The sequence below is a fragment of the Hylobates moloch genome, unplaced genomic scaffold (assembly GCF_009828535.3).
Source record: "Hylobates moloch isolate HMO894 unplaced genomic scaffold, HMol_V3 SCAFFOLD_1, whole genome shotgun sequence".
In the NCBI taxonomy this organism is placed as follows: Eukaryota; Metazoa; Chordata; class Mammalia; order Primates; family Hylobatidae; genus Hylobates; species Hylobates moloch.
In genome coordinates, this window is record NW_026652276.1 from 187,715,794 (window position 1) to 187,738,747 (window position 22,954).

General features: G+C 38.5%; 1 protein-coding gene across 4 annotated transcripts in view; it reads left to right on the forward strand.

Annotated features, from left to right (window-relative positions):
- The window catches only part of PIK3CG (phosphatidylinositol-4,5-bisphosphate 3-kinase catalytic subunit gamma), a 49,540-nt gene extending 26,793 nt beyond the window's left edge, over positions 1-22,747 (forward strand). For 3 of the 4 annotated variants that reach the window (XM_032761354.2, XM_032761353.2, XM_058425782.1), the window contains one exon: positions 13,170-13,883. In XM_032761354.2, coding sequence (XP_032617245.1) covers positions 13,170-13,448 — 279 coding nt within the window. In that variant the 3' untranslated portion in view covers positions 13,449-13,883. Of the gene's footprint in view, positions 1-13,169; positions 13,884-22,606 lie in introns of those variants that run through there. The other variant, XM_058425794.1, reaches the window with a different exon arrangement.
- The last annotated feature ends 207 nt before the right edge of the window (positions 22,748-22,954 follow it).

Below are 22,954 nucleotides of genomic sequence, written 5' to 3' on the forward strand. Positions count from 1 at the left end.
AGCCTGTCGTAGTTACCCGGCCTTATTCACCATATCCAAAACAGGACACTAATTCGACGTACACTGACTAAATACGTACTACATTTTAGGCACCGTGCCAGGCATAAAGAAGGGTCAGGTACCGCCTTTGGCAAGGCATGATATTTTCCCAGTTTGGTCCCTTTCAAATACAATTGTTCCCTAATTCATCCTGATTTTAAAGTAGTGAATCTTGTCCAATATTGAACTTGGCTTCTGAACATTAAGCATTCATCCATCTTATATATGCAGATTATCTGTAGTGTATCAGACACTCTACTGGGCACAGGTGAGACAACAGAGCATGGTCCCAGAACATGGCAAGAAAGCTACTTACATAACTTTGTGCCAAGGAATACTTTGTGCTAAGAGTGTCCACAGTGGTTTGCAGAGGGAGCAATTAATCCTGCCCTAGAGGATAGAAAAGGGCTATTCAGAGAAGCATGTGTTTTTCTCAGGCCTTAAGGGATGCATTCAGTTTCATTTTTCCAGGCAGATACAGGGAAGGGAGGGAACATCCAGACAGAAAGAACAGCACGAGCAAGTGCATGAAGTTAGAAAAGTACATACAATCAGTATTTAGGAACAAGAAGTATATTTACCTGGTATGGCTAGAAAGTGGGTATTTCTGGAAGTGTGTAGTCGAATTTGAGTCAAGAAAGGAAATTTGGGTCCAACTTGAAGCAGTACATAGGCTAGATTACAGGGGTGGAGGGTAGAGCAGAGCAAAGAAGTCATTTGGAGCTCATTCGATTAATCACAAATAACCATAATTAAGGTCTATTACAGGTCAAGCGGGAGATGACCAGTTCATCTGTCACCCATAATGTACTGAGCTGATAAAGGATTCCGTCTTGGGATCTGCACCCTGACCCACTGACTAGGCCAGGCTCAGCCTCCTCTGTCTTAGTGTGAAGACTTTCGGTACTCACTATCTCTCCATATTATGCATTGGAAGATATCCTCAAAGAAGGGTCTGATTTCAGCTATTTGTAGGAGTTTGAATATGTTGGTGTGGTATCTCCCCCATATGCAGACTTGTGGGGCTTGTCAAACTATTAGGACTTTATTAAGCTTGTCAAATTTAAATTACTATTCTGGAAAATACATGAATCCAAAACTGGAAAGATAATAACCTTTTAATTGACATTATTCTCTCAATATTTAGTTTCTTTCAGAACATTTTGTCTAACATAGAATACTGTCAAGGACATTGTTTACCATATTACAAAACATACTCTATAAAGATCTTGTGAAAATTCTATTGGTCTTAGTTTCTAGAAAAGCTGTGCTTCTCCTAAATAGAGATGTTTTCTTTTAAATTTTCTGAACATTGACTAGAGTAACAGATTATGTCCTTTTAGCTAGAGATATATTTGAAGACTTCCTGTAGCAAGTACTGTCATGCATTGCTTAACAGTGGGGATACGTACAGAGAAATGCATCATTAGGCAATTTCGTCATTGTGTAAACACCAGAGTGAACTTACACAAACCTAGATGGTAGTCTTCCACACACCTAGGCTATATGATATAGCCTATTGCTCCCAGGCTCCAAACCTGTACAGCATGTTACTTACTGAATACTGTAGGCAGTTGTGACACAATGTTACGCACTTGTGTATCTAAACACATCTGAACAGAAAAGGTACAGTAAAAATATGGAATTATAATCTTATGGAACAACTATGATATATGCAGTCCATGGTTGACCAAAACATTGTTATGCAGTACATGACTGTATATAGGACTTGTGATGTACAGTTTTAAATTAGCCTCCTTCCCCAACCCATTGTGGATTGTTTCCTTTCCTTTTTTCAGCCAGTTCTAACTAATGTTATTTTGACTTTTGTATCTCCAAATAGCCCACCTTAAATCCTTTTTGGAACAAGGCTGAAAGATAAATCATACACACACACAGACACACACACACACCCCTACGTGCACGCTATCAGAATATCGACTAAAGTAGAATAGCTTATTGTAACATTTAGGTTTCTAATGCACTTCTAGCTAAATATTCAAGAAGATGGCAGTACAGCCCTTCCCCTGGTAAACAGAGCTAGTCTGAGAATCATTTTTCAAGTACTTATAGATAAAAATCCTAATTCAAACTCATCAAAAGCATGGCCAAGTACCAGACACACTCCTCTTTCGGGTTTACCAGAAAGTGTGCTCTCATGCACCCTTAGGTCTAATAATCAGTGACCTTCTCTGTTTTGCCAAAATAATTCCTAAAGACTGGCTAGCCAGTGCATTGATTTTTATTAAAAAAACAAAAAGAAAATAAAATTCTCTGCCTTTGACTGGAATGATTTTTATCCATTGTCTCCTTCCTCTAGCAGAGGCAACATTACTATTTAGGAAAACTAAGTGGAGGTTCCACTTCATTTCTAGATGAAAATGGAGGATTTTGATCTTAAGAAAAGTATTTCATGTGACCTCAGACAGTCTGTAGCAGCCACAGCTCATCAGTGGTTAATAAATTAGTAGATTGTATATAGAAGTAGTTTGTTTTCAGTTTAGTGAACTGATAGTTGGGGCAGTTAGCAAATCAAGTAAAAGTTTGGGCCCTGAAATGATAATGAATTCCTTTGTTCCCAAGACTTCTGAGGGCGGTAGCTTTGTAAAAACAATTCTTTCTGTTAGTACTAGATGCTATAATTAAGGCATTTGAATCAACAATGAAATTGAGAGCAGATGTACTACGTAGGCTCAATCTATTTATTAGCTACTAATGGAGAATGTTCTAGCTAATGGCATTAATAATAATGTAGTGTTCCCCACATTTGTACTCATTAACAAGTGCATTAAACCAAGTCCTCGAAGTCAGATTTTTCCCTTACTCTTCTTCTCTCAATAATACAAATCCTTCAACAGTCAGTTAAGAAGGAGAGAATGAGGATGTTTGAGGTCAAGGAGAGGCAGCCCTGGCAGAAGGGAAAATTACAGCCAGTAACTTCTGTGTTCTTTGTTTTCCCCTGAGCTCCCCAGGCCACATCCTCATAGTCCCTGAAACCACAGGCCTCTAGGCCAAGGTAGTATCAGAACACTCCCACAGACCCTGTGGCTGAGTCCAAAAGGCAGAAATGAAACTTCTGGGGCTGAGTGGGCAGGGCAGGTGCTCAGCTGTGCCCCCCAAGGTGAGAGAACCACCTGCAGGAAGCCAGTGTTGCTGTATGCTTCCATCCTGCCCACCTCAGTGGGCCAGCACCATGACAGCCTCCCTTTGACACTGGTTGGAGTGAGGCTTATCCCTGACTCCAACCTACCTCACCCCCTAGGCCTTTACTAAGAGACCTTGTGGGCAGATGGTCTAGAGGGACAGTGAGCCCCTTAGCGTTGAACAGTATGTGTATTCAATAATGCAGCTCCTCGTGGTATTGATTAGTAATCATAGCCAACTACTTATGTAGCACTTAAATCTCACCACAACAACATGAAATGGGTATCATTCTTATTATTCTTTATATTTAAAAGAGGTTAAGTGACTTCTCCAGTGATATATAGTTTACCAGTAATAAAGCCAAAATTAGAATTCATTCAGCTTGATGTGAATCTGTGTTGTTAACCACCACAACACACTGCCTTTCAGCAAAGGGTGATCAAAGCTGCACCAAGTCTCTAAGTGTGTACAGCCCGTCAGAATCTCGACACTGTTTGACAAGCATGGCACATGCAGTTAAACTGGGGAAGAAATTTCTTTCTCATAGAAGAGATCCTTGTGTGTGAAAATTAGAACTATCTGAATAAATTAGAATCAACAGAAATTCTTTATGTGAGTGAAGTAGGCTTCGAGTCAACAGAAATTCTTTATGTGAGTGAAGTAGGCTTCGAGAAAAGCAGGGCAGTTATTTCCTTTAACGCCACTCCTTGGGTGCAGCAGGGATAGGTGAATTCCTGCGTCACTGCTTAACAAGTATTTACTGAGCACCAGTGGATTGGTATTATAATAACTTGGCCTCAGTTTAATTTCCCTCCTTGAAAATTTTCTATTAAAAAGAGTTTGACCACACAGTGGGTTCACACAGCAGGGGATTTGTGTGGATCCCCCAGTGTATGGAAAGATAGAAAATAATTAAAAATCAGAATGTACTCTAATTCAAAACCAAAAGGCGTCCCCATCTATGTCCTTGTGAAAATTGTGCAAGTTGGCAAATTAATGAGGCTGTTGCCTGGGGTGAAGTCTGCACTTAGCCTGTGTAATTACTAAGAAATGAGAGAGACCTCAGTGGGTCCTACGGATGAGCAAAATAAAATAATTTCCGGACATAAGTGGAGTCATTAAGAATGCAAGAGCACTAATGCACTGGGGCCACTTCCAGGGGACAAGTGATAGCTGGGCAGCAGCAGCAACAGCCCACACAAGTCTCCCACTTCTTGGTGAACAGGGAGGAGATGCAGAGGGGATGGTAGGCAAGGGAGAGGACTGACGTTTATTGAGCCTTCACTAGGTACCGGCCTCCATGCTGGGCGCTTTATGTATACTGTCTCACTTAGAAAATGCCAGAATATTCCATGGGTTTTGTATCACATAGGATGATGTGTACACTGCCCAGCCTTGACATACAGAATGACACAAACCTGACCTTAATTATCATTGCAGTTACCCTGCCACACACAAATGTCACAGACAATATCAGCTAAAAGCAAAAGAAAGCTCACTATTAATTTTTGTCCTATAAATTTATATTCTTTTTTCTATAGTAATATTTTGTGTTAATTTACCAAAATGGGATGCATTGTTTTATACCTACTTCTTAAACACTTTTACATGTTTATTAAATATCCTTCTACAGTATCTTTCTAGTAGTTCCAGGACATGCAATTTTAAGTACTTTTCGTGAATCTTTTTTTATCAGTCCCCTATTGTAGGACATTATTAATAGATTGCTTTCAAGTTTCCACAATTTTAAACCATGTTCTAATGAACATCCTCATAGATAAATCACTGCAAAATTATTCAGTATTTTTAAAGGTAGATTCCTAGCATGGAAGTTGCTGGGTAAAAGGATATAGATGTTTTTAAATCCAAGTTTATTGAGGTATGTTTTACATAGAGTAAAAATCACCCTTTCTTTTATTTTTGGCTTGGGGTACACATGAAGGTTTGTTACACAGGTAAACACATGTCACAGGGGTTTGTTGTACACATCATTTCGTCACCTAGGCGTTAAGCCCAGTACCCAATAGTTATCTTTTTTGCTCCTCTCCGTCCTCTCATTCTCTCCTCTCAAGTAGATCCCAGTGTCTGTTGTTTGCTTCCTTGTGTTCATAAGTTCTTATCATTTAGCTCCCACTTATAAGGGAGAACATGCGGTATGTGGTTTTCTGTCTCTGCGTTTTTGCTAAAGATAATAGCCCCCAGCTCCATCCATGTTCCCACAAAAGACATGATCTCATTCTTTTTATGGCTGCATAGTATTCCATGGTATATATGTACCACATTTTCTTTAATCAGCCTATCATCAATGGGCATTTAGGTTGATTCTGTGTCTTTGCTATTGTGAATAGTGCTGCAGTGAATATTTCTGTACATGCATTTTTATGGTAGAATGATTTCTGTTCCTCTGGGTATATACCCAGTAATGGGATTGCTGGATCAAAATGGTAGTCATGCTTTTAGCTCTTTGAAGAATCGCCACATTGCTTTCCATCATGGTTGAACTAATTTACACTCCCACCAACAATGTATAAGTGTTCCTTTTTCTCCACAACCTCACCAGCATCTGTTATTTTTTGACTTTTTAATAATAGCCATTCTGAGTGGTAGGAGATGGTATCTCATTGTGCTTTTGATTTGCATTTCTCTAATGATCAATGCTGTTAAGCTTTTTTCATATGCTTATTGGCTGCATGTATGTCTTCTTTTGAGAAGTATCTGTTTGAGTCCTTTGCCCAATTCTTAATGGGATTGTTTTTCTCTTGTAAATTTGTTTAAGTTCTTTATAGATGCTGGATATTAGACCTTTGTCAGATGCATAGTTTGTAAATATTTTCTCCCATTCTGTAGGTTGTCTGTTTACTCTCTTGATAATTTATTTTGCTGTGCAGAAGCTCTTAAGTTTAATTAGATCCCACTTGTCAATTTTTCCTTTTGTTGCAGTTGCTTTTGGTGTCTTTGTCATGAAATCTTTGCCCATTCCTACAACCAGGATGGTACTGCCTAGGTTGTCTTCTAGGGTTTCTATAGTTTTGAGTTTTACATGTAAGTCTTTAATCCATCTTGAGTTGATGTTTGTATATGGTATAAGGAAGGGGTCCAGCTTCAATCTTCTGCATATGGCTAGCCAGTTATCCCAGCACCATTTATTAAATAGGGAGTCTTTTCCTTGTTGCTTGTTTTTGTCAGCTTTGTCAAAGATTAGACAGTCATAGATGTGTGGTCTTATTTCTGGGCTCTCTATTCTGCTCCTTTGGTCTCTGTGCCTGTTTTTGTACCATTACCATGCTGTTTTTGTAGCCTTGTAATATAGCTTAAAGTCATGTAACATGATGCCTGCAGATTTGTTCTTTTTGCTTAGGATTGCCTTGGCTATTTGGGCTCTTTTTTGGTTCTATATGAATTTTAAAATAGTTTTTTCTAGTTCTGTGAAGAATGTCATTTGTAATTTGATAGGAATAGCATTGAATTCCATTGGGCAGTATAGCCATTTTAATGATATTGACTCTTCCTATCCATGAGCATGGTATGTTTTTCCATTTGTTGGTGTCTTCTCTGATTTTTTAGAGCAGTGTTTTATAATTCTCATTGTAGACATCTTTCACCTCCCTGGTTGGCTGTATTCCTAGGTATTTTATTCTTTTTGTGGCAATTGTGAATGGGATTGCCTTTCTGATTTGGCTCTTGGTTTGGCTGTTGTTGGTGTATAGGAATGCTAGTGATTTTTTATACTGATTTTGGATCCTACAACTTTGCTGAAGTTGTTTATCAGCTGGAGGAGCTTTTAGGCAGAGACTATGGGGTTTTCTAGATATAAAATCATGTCGTCTGCAAACAAAGATAGTTTGACTTCCTCTCTTCCTATTTAGATGTTCTTTATTTCTTCCTCTTGCCTGATTCCTCTGGCCAGGACTTCCAATACTATGTTGAATAGAAGTGGTGAGAGAGGGGTTCCTTGTCTTGTGCCAGTTTTCAAGGGGAATGCTTCCAGCTTTTGCCCATTCAGTATAATGTTAGCTGTGGGTTTGCATAAATGGCTCTTATTATTTTGAGATATGTTCCTTCAATATCTAGTTTATTGAGAGTTTTTAACATGAAAGGGTGTTGAACTTTATCGAAAGCCTTTCCTGTGTCTATGGAGATAATCATGTGGTTTTTGTCTTTAGTTCTTTGTATGTGAGAATCACATTTATTGATTTGCATATGTTGAACCAACCTTACATCTTGGGGATGAAGCCTACTTGATCATGGTGGATTAGCTTTTTGATGTGCTGCTGGATTCAGTTTGCAAGTATTTAGTTGAAGATTTTTTGTATTGATGTTCACCAAGGATATTGGCCTGAAGTTTTCCTTTTTTTGTGTCTCTGCCAGGTTTTGGTATCAAGATGATGCTGGTCTCATAGAACGAGTTGGGGAGCAGTCGCTCCGCAATTTTTAGAATAGCTTATATAGGAAGGGTACCAGCTCTTCTTTGTACATCTGGTAGAATTCAGCTGTGAATCGACCAGGTCCTGGGCTTTTTTTGGTTGGTAGGCTATTTATTACTGATTCAATTTTGGAGCTCATTATTGGTCTGTTCAGGGAATCAGTTTCTTCCTGGCTCAGTCTTAGGAGGGTGTATGTGTCCAGGAATGTATCCATCTTTCTGGGTTTTCTAGTTTGTGTGCATATTTGTAGTAGTTTCTGATGGTTGTTTTTATTTCTGTGGGGTCAGTAATAACATTCCCTTCTTCATTTCTAATTGTGTTTATTTGGATTTTATATATATATATATATATATATATATATATATATGGCTACTTTATATATTATTAAGGATAGTTAAGTCTTCTTGTTGAACTGAACCCATTACCATTATGTAATGCCATTCTTTGTCTTTTTTGATCTTTGTTAGTTTGAAATCTGTTTTGTCTGAAATTAGGACAAACCCCTGCTTTTTTTCTGTTTTCTATTTGCTTGGTATATTTTCCTCCATCCCTTTATTTTGAGCCTATGAGTGTCATTACTCAGGAGATGGGTCTCTTAAAGACAGCATTACCATTGGGTCTTGCATTTTTATTCAACTTGCCACTCTGTCTTTTAAGTGGGGCATTTAGCCCATTTACATTCAAGGTCAGTATTGATATGTATGGATTTGATCCTGTCATTGTGCTGTTAGCTGGTTACTATGTTAGCTTGTTTGTGTGGTTGCTTTACAGTGACACTGGTCTGTGTGTTTAAGTGTGTTTTTTGTATTAGCTGATAGCAGTCTTTCCTTTCTATATTTAGTGCTCCTTTGAAGGTCTCTTGTAAGGCAGGTCTGGTGGGAATGAATTCCCTCAACATTTGCTTATCTGAAAAGGATCTTAAGTCTCCTTCACTTAGGAAGCTTAGTTTGGCTGGATATGAAATTCTTGGTTGAAGATTTTTTCTTTAAGAATGTTGAATATAGGCCCCAAATCTCTTCTGGCTTGTAGGGTTTCAGTGGAGAGGTCTGCTGTTAACCTGATGGGGTTCCCTTGTAGGTTACCTGCCCTTTCTCTCTAGCTACCTTTAACATTCTTTCCTTCATTTCAACCTTGGAAAATCTGATGATTATGTATCTTGGGGATGATCTTCTTGTGTAGAATCTTGCAGTTCTCTGTATTTCCTGAATTTGACTGTCAGCCTCTTTAGCAAACTTGGGGAAGTTTTCATGGACGATATCCTGAAATGTGTTTCCAAGTTCTTTGCTTTATCCTCCTCCCTTTCAGGGATGCCAGTGATTCGTAGATTTGGCCTTTTTACATAATCCCATACTTCTCAGAGGTTTTTGTGGTTTTTTTGTTCATTTCCTTTTATTCTTTTTTCTTTATGTTTGTCTGTCTTATTTCAGAGAACCAGTCTTCAAGTTCTGAGATTCTTTTCTCAGCTTGGCTTATTCTGCTATTAATACTTGTGATTGCATTGTGAAATTCTTATATTGTGTTATTCAGCTCTGTCAGACCCATTAGGTTCATTTTTATACCAACTATTTCATTTTTCAGTTCTTGCATCACTTTATTGTGATTCTTATTTTCCTTGGATTGGGTTTTGCCATCCTCCTGAATCTCGATGATCTTTATTCCTGTCCATATTCTGAATTCTGTGTCTGTCATTCCAGCCAGTTCAACCTGGTTAAGAACTCTTGTTGGAGAACTGGTGTGGTTGTTTGGAGGACATACGACAATTTGGCCATTTGAGTCACGAGAGTTCTTGTGTTGGTCCTTTCTCATCTCTGCATGTGGGTGCTCCTTTCTCATCTCTGCATGTGGGTGCTCCTTTAACCAGTTGTAGATTGAGTACAGTCAACAGAATTCTTTTCTGGATGTTTTCACCAGGCCAAGGCTTTGTGCAGGGTCTTTATTTGAAGCTGACTTCTTGTCCCTGGTTTCAGAGGGAGGTATGTTAGTGAGGTATTTTTGGTGTTGAAGCTTTGGGGTATGATCCAGCAGGTGGCACTTAGGCTTATTGGTCAGTTGGTAGACTCTTGCTTGGTTGTGGGGCTCCCCCATGTTACCTCACAGTTGCAGCCATGTTCTCTGTCAATGCTCTGAAAGTGTGGGTTTCTCTCCTCCTTGAATGCTGTCTGTAGATCATGACTTGGCACTCCTTGGATGCCCACTGCAGCTCTCGGGTAATCTCAGTGTTTATGTTCCTTCCCCAACTTGGAGGCAGCAGAGGAAGGGACTTTGGTATTGGTTGTGGCCAAGGGTCATTTGCTTGTCACCTGGGGACTCCACCCAGAGAGATGCAGGTCAGCAGTGACTCAGTGCAAGCATCCCAGGATGGAGAGTCTGTGCTGTGGGCCCAAGCCAGGGGTTTCCTGTCTTGTGTCAAGCAGTGCGGGGGGTGTGTGGGATGCACGGGAGACAGACTGGCCTCCTCTCCTTGGGTCAGCTGCAGCTTGCTGGAGGTGTAAAATCACCCTTTCTGCTGGAGGTGTACAGTTCTATGAATTTTGACAAATGCATCAGTCATGTAACCACCATCACAATTAAGTTATATAACATTTATAAGCACTTTAAAGCTTCTGATGCATGTTAATCAAATTATCTGCTGGTAACATTATATGTATTCCTATCTACCATCAGCTTATAAAATGTGAACATTGGGTATTGTCCTTAAAAGACTAAAAAAAAATTCCAGTTTGTAGGTAAATTTTCCATCTCATTTTAAGTTACATTTTTTAATATTAATGAGATTGCATATTTTTTCATAGGTTTATCTGTTTTTATGTCTTACAGTGTGAATTTTTATTATGTTTTTGGCCTGTATTTCTAGCCAACTATCTCTTTCTTATTGATTTTTAAGAACTATTAGGGGGCTAGGGTTGAAAGAGTGATCTGTCATGTCGCAAATACATTTTCTTTTGTCATTAAGCCTCTTTTAATATTATATATAGCTTTTTTTCTCTCGAAAGTTTTAAGTTCCTGTAGTCTTACCATCTTTTCCTCATAGAGTCCACCATGGAAGTCATCTTCATAAAGTCCTTTCCCACTCCATGATTATTTAAATATTTTCCCTTTTTACATTTAATTCATGTGGAATTTATTTTTGGTATATCACATGGAGTAGAATTTTATTTTCTCCCCCAAATGATGAACCACTTGTCCTGGTCCCATTTATCAAATAATAGATCTTTTCCCCACCAATTTGAAAAGTCACCTGTATTATATATCATATTTATGTACTTAAGTATGTCTCTGAACTTTCCCTTCTGTTCCACAAAATTCCTTGTCTTTTTGGGAGAAGAATTCATACTGGTTCACACTGTTTTTAATAATGTAGTTTTATAAAATGATTTAATATCTGGTTTGGCAAGCACTACTTCTCATTATTATAGTTTTTCAAAATGTTCTCTCAGGCCCTAATTATTTCAGATGAGCTTTAAACCATATCTGAATTTAAACACCCAATAAGAATTTGTATTGAAATTTTATGTTTATAGATTAATCTAACAATAATTTATATCATTATAAGCAGTCTCGTCACTGAGGGATGTTCAAAAACTGACTCATTGCTCTTCAGAGATTAAAGTTTTATAATTTTTTAAGAGTATAAAAATTATAAATTATAAAAATTATAAAAACATAGGTTCTACATGTTTTATGTGTTCATCCCAGGAATCATGTTATTGTTGTTACCATTGATTTTAGCATCTGTTTTTGCATTTTACTTTCCAACTTGTGGATCCTACTTACAGCATTCTATTTATTAATTTTTATAAAAAGCTAGTTTATTAAAAACTAGTTACAATAATACTTGATTTTTTAAAGACAATTAGGTCATTTGTAAATAATAAGTTTACCTTCACTTTTCTGATTTTATTTTATTTTATTTTATTTATTTAGAGACAGAGTCTCACTCTGTTGCCTAGTTTGGAGTGCAGTGGTGTGATCTCAGCTCACTGCAACCTCTACCTCCCGGGTTCAAGCAATTCTCTTGCCTCAGCCTCCTGAGTAACTGGGATTACAGACCCATGCCACCACACCCAGCTAATTTTTTTGTATTTTTAGTAGAGATGGGGTTTCATCATGTTGGCCAGGCTGGTCTTGAACTCTTGACCTCAAGTGATCCACCCACCTTGGCCTCCCAAAGTGCTGGGATTACAGGTGTGAGCCACCACACCAGGCCCACTTTTCTGATTTAATACTTCACTTCTTTTTCTGGTATTTCATTATTTAGAATTATTTTTATAATTTCAAATAATTCTTCACATTGTTATATTTTAATGACATATGAAGTCATATATTTTTTAAATCAAAAATAGATGTTAATACAGTACCTTATGGTGAATTAATCCCTCAGCTTTAGAATAAACCTTATTTGGCTATGGTGTATTAATCTTTTAACATTATGCTCAATATTATTTGAAATATATATAAAATCACTAACTTTAGTTTTCTTTAATATACTATCTTTGTCAAGTTATGGTATTAAGGTTGGATTAGTCTCATGTTGTAAAATTGAGACTCTTGCGTTTTTCTATGCTTTGGAACAATTTAAATGGCATAATCATACCTGTTGCTTAATAAGCAGACTTAACTCACCTGTATCACCTGCTCCAAAGCTTTTTGGGGGACCATGAGCCATAGCATTTTTTAAAGCCCTCTCTCTCACTCAGTGTTCAGAATTTGTATTAAAATTTCAAAGTTAATTTAACAATTTTGATTATCCGAAAGTGAAAAGCTAATTCATCTGTTTTCTTTTTTTTTTTTTTTGATACGGAGTCTCGCTCTGTCGCCCAGGCTGGAGTGCAGTGGCGCAATCTCGGCTCACTGCAAGCTCCGCCTCCCAGGTTCACGCCATTCTCCTGCCTCAGCCTCTCCAAGTAGCTGGGACTACAGGTGCCTGCCACCACGCCCAGCTAATTTTTTTGTATTTTTAGTAGAGACGGGGTTTCACCGTGGTCTCGATCTCCTGACCTCGTGATCCGCCCACCTCGGCCTCCCAAAGTGCTGGGATTACAAGCGTGAGCCACCACGCCCGACCAATTCATCTGTTTTCTTAGACTTGAACAGAGTATAAAATAAACATGAAAACTAAATCTCAAACATTTCCATCAGTTCTTTGGATTTCATTAGTTCTTGGCAAACATTATTTACACTTACATAAAGTTTATTGATTACAGTATGATGTTCAAAAGCTGACTCATTGCTCTTCAGAAATTACAGAAATGTCTACCCTCAATCTCTTGGGAAAGAAACTGAATTAAAAAGGTAGCATAAGAAATAAGATGAAACTTGTCTGTATCAATTAGTTTTCCTTGAGCACTCCCTGGATATATGCAACTACACGAAAGTATTTAAGAGATTATAAAAACAGTTTCTCATCAAGTTTTTCATCTGAGGCAAGGACCTACCTTATTTGTGATGTTTTCTCCTCATGGACAGGTAACGCTATGTATATTTCAGTACATCCCTGTAATCTTCAGCCTACTTGTTAGTTACCATAACAACAGTAACAGCATTTTCTTCTCCTTTATCCAGGACATCTGTGTAAAGGCTTATCTAGCCCTTCGTCATCACACAAACCTACTGATCATCCTGTTCTCCATGATGCTGATGACGGGAATGCCCCAGTTAACAAGCAAAGAAGACATTGAATATATCCGGGATGCCCTCACAGTGGGGAAAAATGAGGAGGATGCTAAAAAGTATTTTCTTGATCAGATCGAAGTTTGCAGAGACAAAGGATGGACTGTGCAGTTTAATTGGTTTCTACATCTTGTTCTTGGCATAAAACAAGGAGAGAAACATTCAGCCTAATACTTTAGGCTAGAATCAATAACAAGTTAGTGTTCTGTGCTTTAAATTAGCATGGCAATCATCGAACTTGGATTTCAAATGCAATAGACCATTGCGAAAGCTGGCATTTCAGAAGTATAGCTCTTTTCCTACCTGAACTCTTCCCTGGAGAAAAGATGTTGGCATTGCTGATTGTTTGGTTAAGCAATGTCCAGTGCTAGGATTATTTGCAGCTTTGGTTTTTTCTCATTTGTCAGTGGCATTGGAGAATATTCTCGGTTTAAACAGACTAATGACTTCCTTATTGTCCCTGATATTTTGACTGTCTTACTATTGAGTGCTTCTGGAAATTCTTTGGAATAATTGATGACATCTATTTTCATCTGGGTTTAGTCTCAATTTTGGTTATCTTTGTGTTCCTCGAGCTCTTTAAAGAAAAAGATGTAATCATTGTAACCTTTGTCTCATTCCTTAAATGATGCTTCCAAACAGCTCCTTAGTGTCTGCAGGTGTTAGTGGTGTGCTAAAAGCAAGGAAAGTGAGTTAGTCTTTTCAGTGTCTTTTGCAATTCAATTCTTTTGTCATGTATAACTGAGACACACAAACACAGCAGGAGAAATCCGAACCGTTGTGACTTGACCTTCCTCTGCTGGTCTTGTTCCAGGGTTATGAATATGAAAAAATAGAGATGAGACTTTTTGTGTCAACTCTGTCCACAAGAGTGAGTTATCTAGTATGATTAGTATAGCTTTCTCCAGCATGGCAGCAGGAAGTAACTACAGGGCCTCTTTTATGCCTGACATTTCTTCCCTTCCTATTTCCCTGCCTCCCTTTTTCATCAATTGCGATGCTCCCACAACTCTTTACAGACTTGTGAAATCTTCAAGAACACCTTTACTCTAGAACTCAAAAATTAGCTGAAAAATAATTACTTCTCAAGGATTATTAGAATCTTAGGTACTTATTTGTAAAGACATTTAGTGACTTTTTTTTCAAGTGTCTTATTAAAGGAGGCATTCTAGAAAATATGAATTAGTTTCCAAATGCCTTAATTTTAAACTTCGGCCTGAACAGTTTTTTCTTTTTTTAATAGAAGAAGATATTTAATATCTTAAAAATATTCCAAGTTAGGAAGAACACTACTTGCCTTATCCATTTCCCATTTAAAGGACTTTTAAACTTTGACATATCCTTCAGATTTCCTAAAAGTAACTGAAATATCTTACTTTAAAAATATTTTCATCTCTTAAATATCTCATTATTTATTGGAGGTATTGTTTAACCTTAGAGAGACCATTAAATTATTTATAAAATATTTTGTAATTACCTGTAGTTAATACATTACATAGAAAAAAACTCTATGTTAACAGTGTCTATGTTTAAGTATAATCAGATATGAATATATACTTAATTTTTTAATTTTAAAAATAGCTACCTGTTTGACTTTGAGGTAGTCCAGACCTTTTTTTTTTTTTTTTTTTTTTAAAATCTGTGCAAAAGCCCAATGGTTCCTAAGCCTGGCTGCAAGGAAGAATCAACAGGGACACTTTTTAAAAACACTCATCAGCCTGGGCAACACAGTGAGACCCCATCTCTAAAAAAAAAGTTAGCTGGGTATAGTGGTGTGTGCCTGTAGTCCCAGGTACTCGGGAGGCTGAGGCAGGAGGATTTCCTGAGCCCAAGAGGTGGAAACTGCCGAGAGTCATGATCATGTCCTTACAATCCAGCTTGGATAACAGAGCGAGAACCTGTCTCAAAAAAATAAAATAAAAAATAAAAACACCCTTGCCTGCGCTCCATTCCCAGGTTATAATTTAATTACTGTGGGATGAGGCCCAGACATCAATATTTTTCTAGATTCTTTAGGTGATTCTAATTCACAGCCAGAGTTGGAAGCCCTGCGTGGCCTTTGAAGGTCTAGATGATTCTTCTTCCTTGCCCTTTGAGCTTTTCCCCGTCTCACAGGTATCTAGAAAAAAACTCCTCTTCTTTGGCAACCTGTCCTTTTAAAATCACACTCTACCTGCCTGTACAGAGGACCATGCCCTATAATGAAATGTTTATTCCTCTCTATAAATGTAGGATAAACATTTTGTGGCACTTCTGGACCAACTATTCCCTACTATTCTTTTGAAGAAAGGCAGGAAGAGTACTTTCTAATTCAGAAGAGGATGTTTTCACTATTCTGATAAACAATAGCCAAGTTCAGACCTTGTACAGATTCTTCTTTTTATTTAAATTGCTGAAATAATTTCTTGATGATGAAAAAAAGATTAGAGAGGAATATATTTATATTTAGCTTATTGGCACATGTGCATACATATTTCCTCTTCAAATGAACCAGTTCTTTCATTTCATTAGGCTAATATATATATCACATATATGTGCTAATATATATCACATATATATGCTAATATATATATCACATATATATGCTAATATATATGTGCGATATATATATATCACATATATATGCTAATATATATATGTGATATATATATATATATATATATATATCACAGTTGGGCTTGATTCTTCCGTATTCCAAAGAGCATAATTTCAGTTCTATAGACTTACACATAAATAAAAATCATCTTTGTGGGCTTCCTTCCTTTACTGTTCCCAGTGAATTACATGACCCACAACTTCTATACCTTTGAAAATGTTCTAGAACTAGAATCATCCTGCTGCTGGGAACTACCCACAGCTCTATCTTCAATGCCAGATGAAAACACAGATCACAAGTCAGATGAATCAGGCCAAAGCAACTTTTATGTATATCTAGGACTGGCGACGTAATTTGCAGAGCCCAGTGAAAAATGAAAATGCAGGCCCATCATTCAAAAATTATTAAGAAATTCAAGATGGCAACAGCAGTTGTCACACCAAGCACAGTGCCTTTCTGAGCATGAGGCTCTGTGTGACTGCATGGGTTCATGAGACCAGCACTGTGTGTGTCTGAATGATGGCTTTGGTGTTCAGTTTAGCACACACAGTCTACCACGTCTGCATGAGTGGTAAATATAGTGCCTGGGTCAAAATGTTGCTTCTGTTCAAATCGAAATACCTCATCTCTATGGCTGTACATTAGGACCTAGAACAGTGGCCCATTGCTCTTAGACTGGAACCATGTCCACTAAAATAAACCTAAGCAGATGTTGTAGACCTAGCCCCAAAGGACTGCATTTGACTGCTTCAGTGATACTTTGATGAAAGTATGGAGAAGTGGAGACATTATAGATAAAATATATCACTTCCCAAAGAAAACTCTTGACTTAAAAACTTAACTATAGTAAATATATCTTTTTCAGGTGATGAATTATTGTTTTAAAAAAGGTTACATATAGGAATTCTGCAGCATAATTTGGAGGCTATTAGTGCTATATTAATGGAAATTAATTATTTTTTAATAAATAATAAAAAATAATCTAGAAAGTAAGTTTCCAGAGCAAATCTGACCTAGCATTTGGTATGCTAGGCTCTGCTTTTCATGATTTTGAAATAAATCATAATTAGACTTAACAATATGAAGAAAATAAACTTGTATTTTTAAGTGTTCTGTTGGCTTATTTTCTGTTTCATCCAACCCAATAATTCTGGTAAATAAATTTGGTTCTAGTTTGGTGCTTGTCTGTATATTCTCAAAGATTCATTTCAGGACAGGTATCTGGGGAACATAAAACACACACCTTGGCCAGGCATGGTGGCTGATGCCTGTAATCCCAGCACTTTGGGAGGCCAAGATGGGCGGATCACTTGAGCCCAGGAGTTCTAGACCAGCCTAGGAAACAACATGGTGAAATACTGTACAAAAAATCTCTACAAAAAATACAAAAATTAGCCAGGTGTAGTGGCACATGCCTGTAGTCCCAGGTACTCAGGAGGCTGAAGTGGGAGGATTGCTTGAGCCCAGAGGCTCGAGGCTGGAGTGAGGCATGATTACGCCACTACACTCCAGCCTGGGCAACAGAGCAAGACCCTGTCTCAAAAGAAAAATATCACTATTGAGGGCCCACCACCTACCAGACACTGTGCTAAGTACTGGGGATTCAAATACGGAGCAAGATTGACCTAGTCCCAGTTCTTACCATGTTTATAATATGTTAGCGACAGCTGATACTTCATAATGGGTGCATGTTTGTTGTAGGTTGAACTTTGTCCCCCAAAAAGATATGTTGAAGTCTCAACCCTGGTGCCTGTGAATGTAACCTTATTTGGAAATAGTTTCCAAATAAGGTTATAACAGATATAATCAAGTTAAGGCAAAGTTATGAGAGTGGCCCCAATCCAAGGTGAGTGCCATGTGATGGAGGCAGAGATGCGTCTACAAGCCAGGGAACAACCTGGGGCTACTAAGAGCTGGAAGAGGCAAGGAAGGATCCGCCCCTAGAAGCCTCCAAGGGCTCATGCCCTGCCAGTGCTTTGATTTTGGACTTCTAGCCTCTGGAAGTGAAAGAATATGTTTCTATTGTTTTAAGCCACCAGTTTGTAGCACTTTATTATGGATCTCTAGGGAACTAAAATAGTGTCAATACCCAAAAATTTTGTGGAGGCTTTTATTTTTTAGTAGGGGGATCACAGAGGTTATGTAAGTACATCTCTTTTCTGCTGTTAACAAAAGATTTAACTGCATGCAAAATATTTGAAGGGCTAATATTCTTAATATATAAAAAGGTCTAATAATTCAATAAGTAAAAGATAAATACCTTATCAGAAAATAATTCACAAGAAAAGAAATATGTGTGGCCAATAAACATACAACCACAAACCCCAAGTCATGATTGATTAAACAAATGCAAATTAAAGTAAGTTTATTCTCCCTATCAGCTTAGTAAAGACTGGTAAAGTCCAGAGTGAGTACTAATTTTAGAGAAAGGGCACTCTATCAAACTGTTGAAAGCAGTGCAAGTTGGGAAATTCATGCATGGCATTTTGGCAAAACTTATCAAAATCAAGGTATCTATTCTCTGACCCAGCAAGTCCATATTTAAGAATTTATCCTTCAGGAATTATTGCACAAGTGTGGGAAGACTTATGGTCAAAAATAAGTTGTCAACATTCTTTATAATAACCAAATTTCAAAATAGCCTAAAAGTCCTTCAGTAGGGGACTGAAATCACATTGAAATTACATCCATACAGTGGACTCACAATGAAGCCTTTGAAAAGATAAATTAGATCAAAATGTATTGAGATCTGTGTAGATAGATCTATGACATACTGAGGAGTGAAAAAGGTGGTTACAGGACTGTATTATGCTATGATTATATTTGAGTTAAAATGTAGGCTTATATATGCATGAAAAGGCTGGGAGGATGTTTTTACACCACACTGTTAATAGTAATTTTTTTTTTTTGAGATGGAGTCTCACTCTGTTGCCAAGGCTGGAGTACAGTGGCACTGTGTAGGCTCACTGGAATCTCCATTTGGGTTCAAGCAATTATCCTGCCTCAGCCTCCGGAGTAGCTGGGATTACAGGTGTCCACCACCATGCCTGGTTAGTTTCTATATTTTTAGTAGAGATGGAGTTTCACCACATTGGCCAGGCTAGTCTTGAACTCCTGACCTCAGGTGATCCACCCGCCTCAATCTCCCAAAGTGCTGGGATTACAGGCGTGAGCCACCGTGCCCGGCAAATAGTGATTTTTTTTTTTTTTACCTCACATTTATTTTTTTCCATTGAGTTTTAGGAAATGACTTTCTATTATTTGAATTACTTTATAAGGGGAAAAAGTTATATCTTTTCATTTTGAAAAACAACACAATCTGCATAATAATTATATCCTTTAGCTTACATCATGACTCATTTAAAGCTCAGAAAATTTGGTTTCTCAAAAGAAAAAAAATTATGTGAAGTCAATAATTATTAAGTAGCAGCATCAAAGCTATTGTCAGAACTTCTTGGTGTAAAAATGTCCATGTAAAAGTTTCCTGCTTTACCAGCCACACCTGGTTTTGATCTGTTGTACTGCTAAGGCTGGCCTTGATTTCTCCCCTAAAATAGCAATGCTTTTGGAGAAGGGCCTCTAAGGATGTTGTCTATTAATCAGTGAGGGATGCCTTGGCTGGTGCAGCTCTTCTCAGCTCTGCAGACCTCATGCAGCCAGTTGGCCATGCTGAGCTCTCTAGCTCACATCTGAGGTCCCCCTTGGAGGTGCAGACAGCCTCATTTTCACTTCTCATGAATGTCAGATTCTTTTCTAAGCATTTGCTCATTAGTATGAGTAAAGCTCATTGCCTGCTGCTTGGGTAAGAATTTTCTCTCTGGGACTGGACTCTGAGTCTGCATCCATAATGCACTTGGCATCTGTCTTGGGGACTGTAATGGGGCACAGGGATATACCAAGGAATGCAGAGTCCATTTGCAGCACCTCAGTGGCAATTCTCTACCTCTCGCAGCAGATGGACAGCCATCTGAGAAGTTTTATACTCAGAGAATCAAACTCAGAATCTTTTGATTACATGTAAGAGTTAAAATGGGTCCTTACTACCTGGCAGAGATCCACCCATCATTATCACCACTGTGTGCAAGATCTGTAGCTACACAGCACCTTCCATCACCAGATATGTATGGTGGCCAAAGCTATGCTGGTCCCCAGCACCCTCCACTCTGCACCTCTCCTTTGCATCACTAAGCACTCTGTTCTACAAAAACAACAACAACAACAACAAAAACAAAAAGAAAAAAAACAGCCCTGTTACTACTGAGGGCTTCCTCCGGTCAAATCCCATGGCCACACATCACTGCCAAATCCCTGACCTCTCCCAGGATCCGCTCTCCCCAATCTATGGTTCAGAGAAGACAGTTCCTCATTTTTGAAGCAACTCCTTGCTCAGGCACTACCTGCTCAAAGTGGCAGGGCACATTCTACAGGCTTTCAGCAGGTAGATGGATTTGATTACTTTAATCTGTGCAGATTTAAAGGCGTATGCGACTCGTGAGATCCTGGAGAAAATGCAGAGTGAGCATGTGTGGCTGTGGACACAAGGTGACCTTAAGCCAGCAATTCGGGAATAATCTATTTTAGAGCCTGAGCAAGACACTGCAGGGGCAGTTAATATGTAAGATAGAAGTAAAGAGTGGTTTAAGTGGCTTTGGCATTAGATCATTCCAAATTCAGGTACCAATTGTCACTTGAACAAGTTGCCACGTTTCAGCCCTCTCCTCTGTAAACTAGGGAGGACAGTATAGTACCTGCTTTACAGAATTATTGTGCTGATTAATTGAAATAATGAAAATGAAGCATTAAGTAGAATTCTGGCCAAGAGGTAATGCTCAATAAGTGATCACTATCATTTCTATATTCTTTTTAAAGAAGGCTAAAAAATCTCAAGAAATTAAAGCCAGAAGTTCAATGGCATCACCCTTGGAGTGTGACTTTTAGGAGTACTTTAAATGATGAAAATCTTAACAATTTTCTAAGTACAGTATCTTCTCAGTAGGACTTCAAAGGAAAAATAATTTCCATTCTCTGTCAACATCAGATACCAAGGAATCTTCTAAATAGCAACCTTCTCTGATGAGTTATTCTAATCAATGCAAATTAGTTCCTGGGTCTGGGCTTAAAGAAAAATAGAGAAGCTAGAATCAATTGACAATGCTACCAACTCCCATTTGCTTTTTGAATCAGCTTTATGGAACATTGCATGAATAAATTTCACCAATTTTCAATGTAGAATTTGATGAGTTTTAATAAATACATAAACCCATGCACCTACCACTATGTTCAAGATAAAGAACAATTCCATCACTCCAGAAAGTTCTCTCATACCTCTTTGCAGCCAATTCTAACCCCTAAGAACCACTGAATTGCTTTCTATCACTATAGTTTTGCATTTTCTAGGATTTTATATAAATGGAATCCTACAATATGTGGTCTTTTGTGCCCGGCTTCTTTCACATAGCATAATGCTTTTGAGATTCATCTATGTTGCCTAAATAAAACATAATTTAGGAAGGCTCAGTTTCTGGACAGATTTGCTGCAGTTCATTCTAGAGCCAAATGCCAAGTTTCATTTTTAATTGTCTGCTGTGTATGATTATCCATACCAGTGGCTCCTGCTCCATTTTAGAGTATTAAGAGACCTCATTATTATTATACTTACCTTGTTGCTATTTATACAAGATACTAATAGTAGGTGATAAGAAGCTTTCATTTCAGAGGCTTTATTTTCTCGGATTTGGTTTGGTTTGGTTTGGTTTGAGATAGGGTCTTGCTCCAACCCAGGCTGGAGTGCAGTGGTGTGATCATGGCTCACTGCAGCCTTGACCACCTGGGCTCAAGCAGTCCTCCCACCTCAGCCTCCCAAGTAGTTGGGACAGAAGCATGCCCCACCACACTCGGCTAATTTTTTTATCTTTTGTAGAGATGAGGTCTCACTGTGTTGTCCAGGCTGGTCTCAAACTCCTGGGCTCAAGTGATCCTTTCACCTTGGCCTCTCAAAGTGCCGGGATTACAGGCATGAGCCGCGATGCCTGGCTCTGCTCTGGTTTTAAAATAGTGTAGGAATAGAACACATTCTTCACTACTGCTAAAAAAAAATCCCCTCACGGGGCCAGCAGACAGAAGAGTACAGGAACACTTGAAGTCAGCAGAGAACCTTAAAGAGACCTTATGGAGCAGTTTCTCAAACTTCACCATGCACATGTATCACCTGGGGTTGCAGACTCTGATTCCACAGGTCTAGGGTGGGCCCTGAGGTTCTATAGTTCCAACAAGCTCCCAGGTGAAGCCAATGCTGGCAGTCCCCAGGCCACACTTTGCACAGCAAGGCTCTGTAGGACATAGAGGCAGATTCAGTGAATGAGGAAAGTCAAATCAACAAGAGGGCTGAAAATATGTACCAATCTGTGCTTGTGCAATACTACTCAGAGACATGAATTGTCATCATACATGATGAACTACACGCATACATGCATCATCAATCTCTTTTTTCAAATGGTGCCTCAATTTTCTCAGCTGTAAAAGAGGCCTGATAATACCTAGCTCTGTGGGAGGTAGACCCCTAATATGGTCCTCATGATCTTAGCCTCCTGGTTCTCATGCCTTTGTGTGATCCCCTTCCTTTGAGTATGAACTGGACCTGTCAACTTGCTTCTAACAAATAAAACATGACAAAGGCGGTACAATTTCACTTCCAAGATTAGGTTATAAAAAGCCTGTAACTTTCATCTTGCAGGCATTCTCTAGCTCTCTTTTGAACCTGCTCAGCTTGATGAAGGCCCTTGCCATGTAGTGAGGTGCTCTGTGGAAAGGTCTATGTGGCAAGGAAGCCAGGGAGGTCTCCAACCAACAGCTCGTGAGGAACAGAATTCTGCCAGCACCCGCACTAGTGAGTCAGGGTGGGTATCCTTTCAAGTCAAGCCTTGGGAGAGACCCAGAGCTATATCACCCTGCTAAGCCATCCCTGGATTCCTGATCTATGGAAACTATGAGATAATAAATACTGTGGTTTTAGGCCACCAAGTTTGGGGATAATTTGTTATGTGGCAATAGATAACTAATACATTTCAGAGTTGTCATGAAG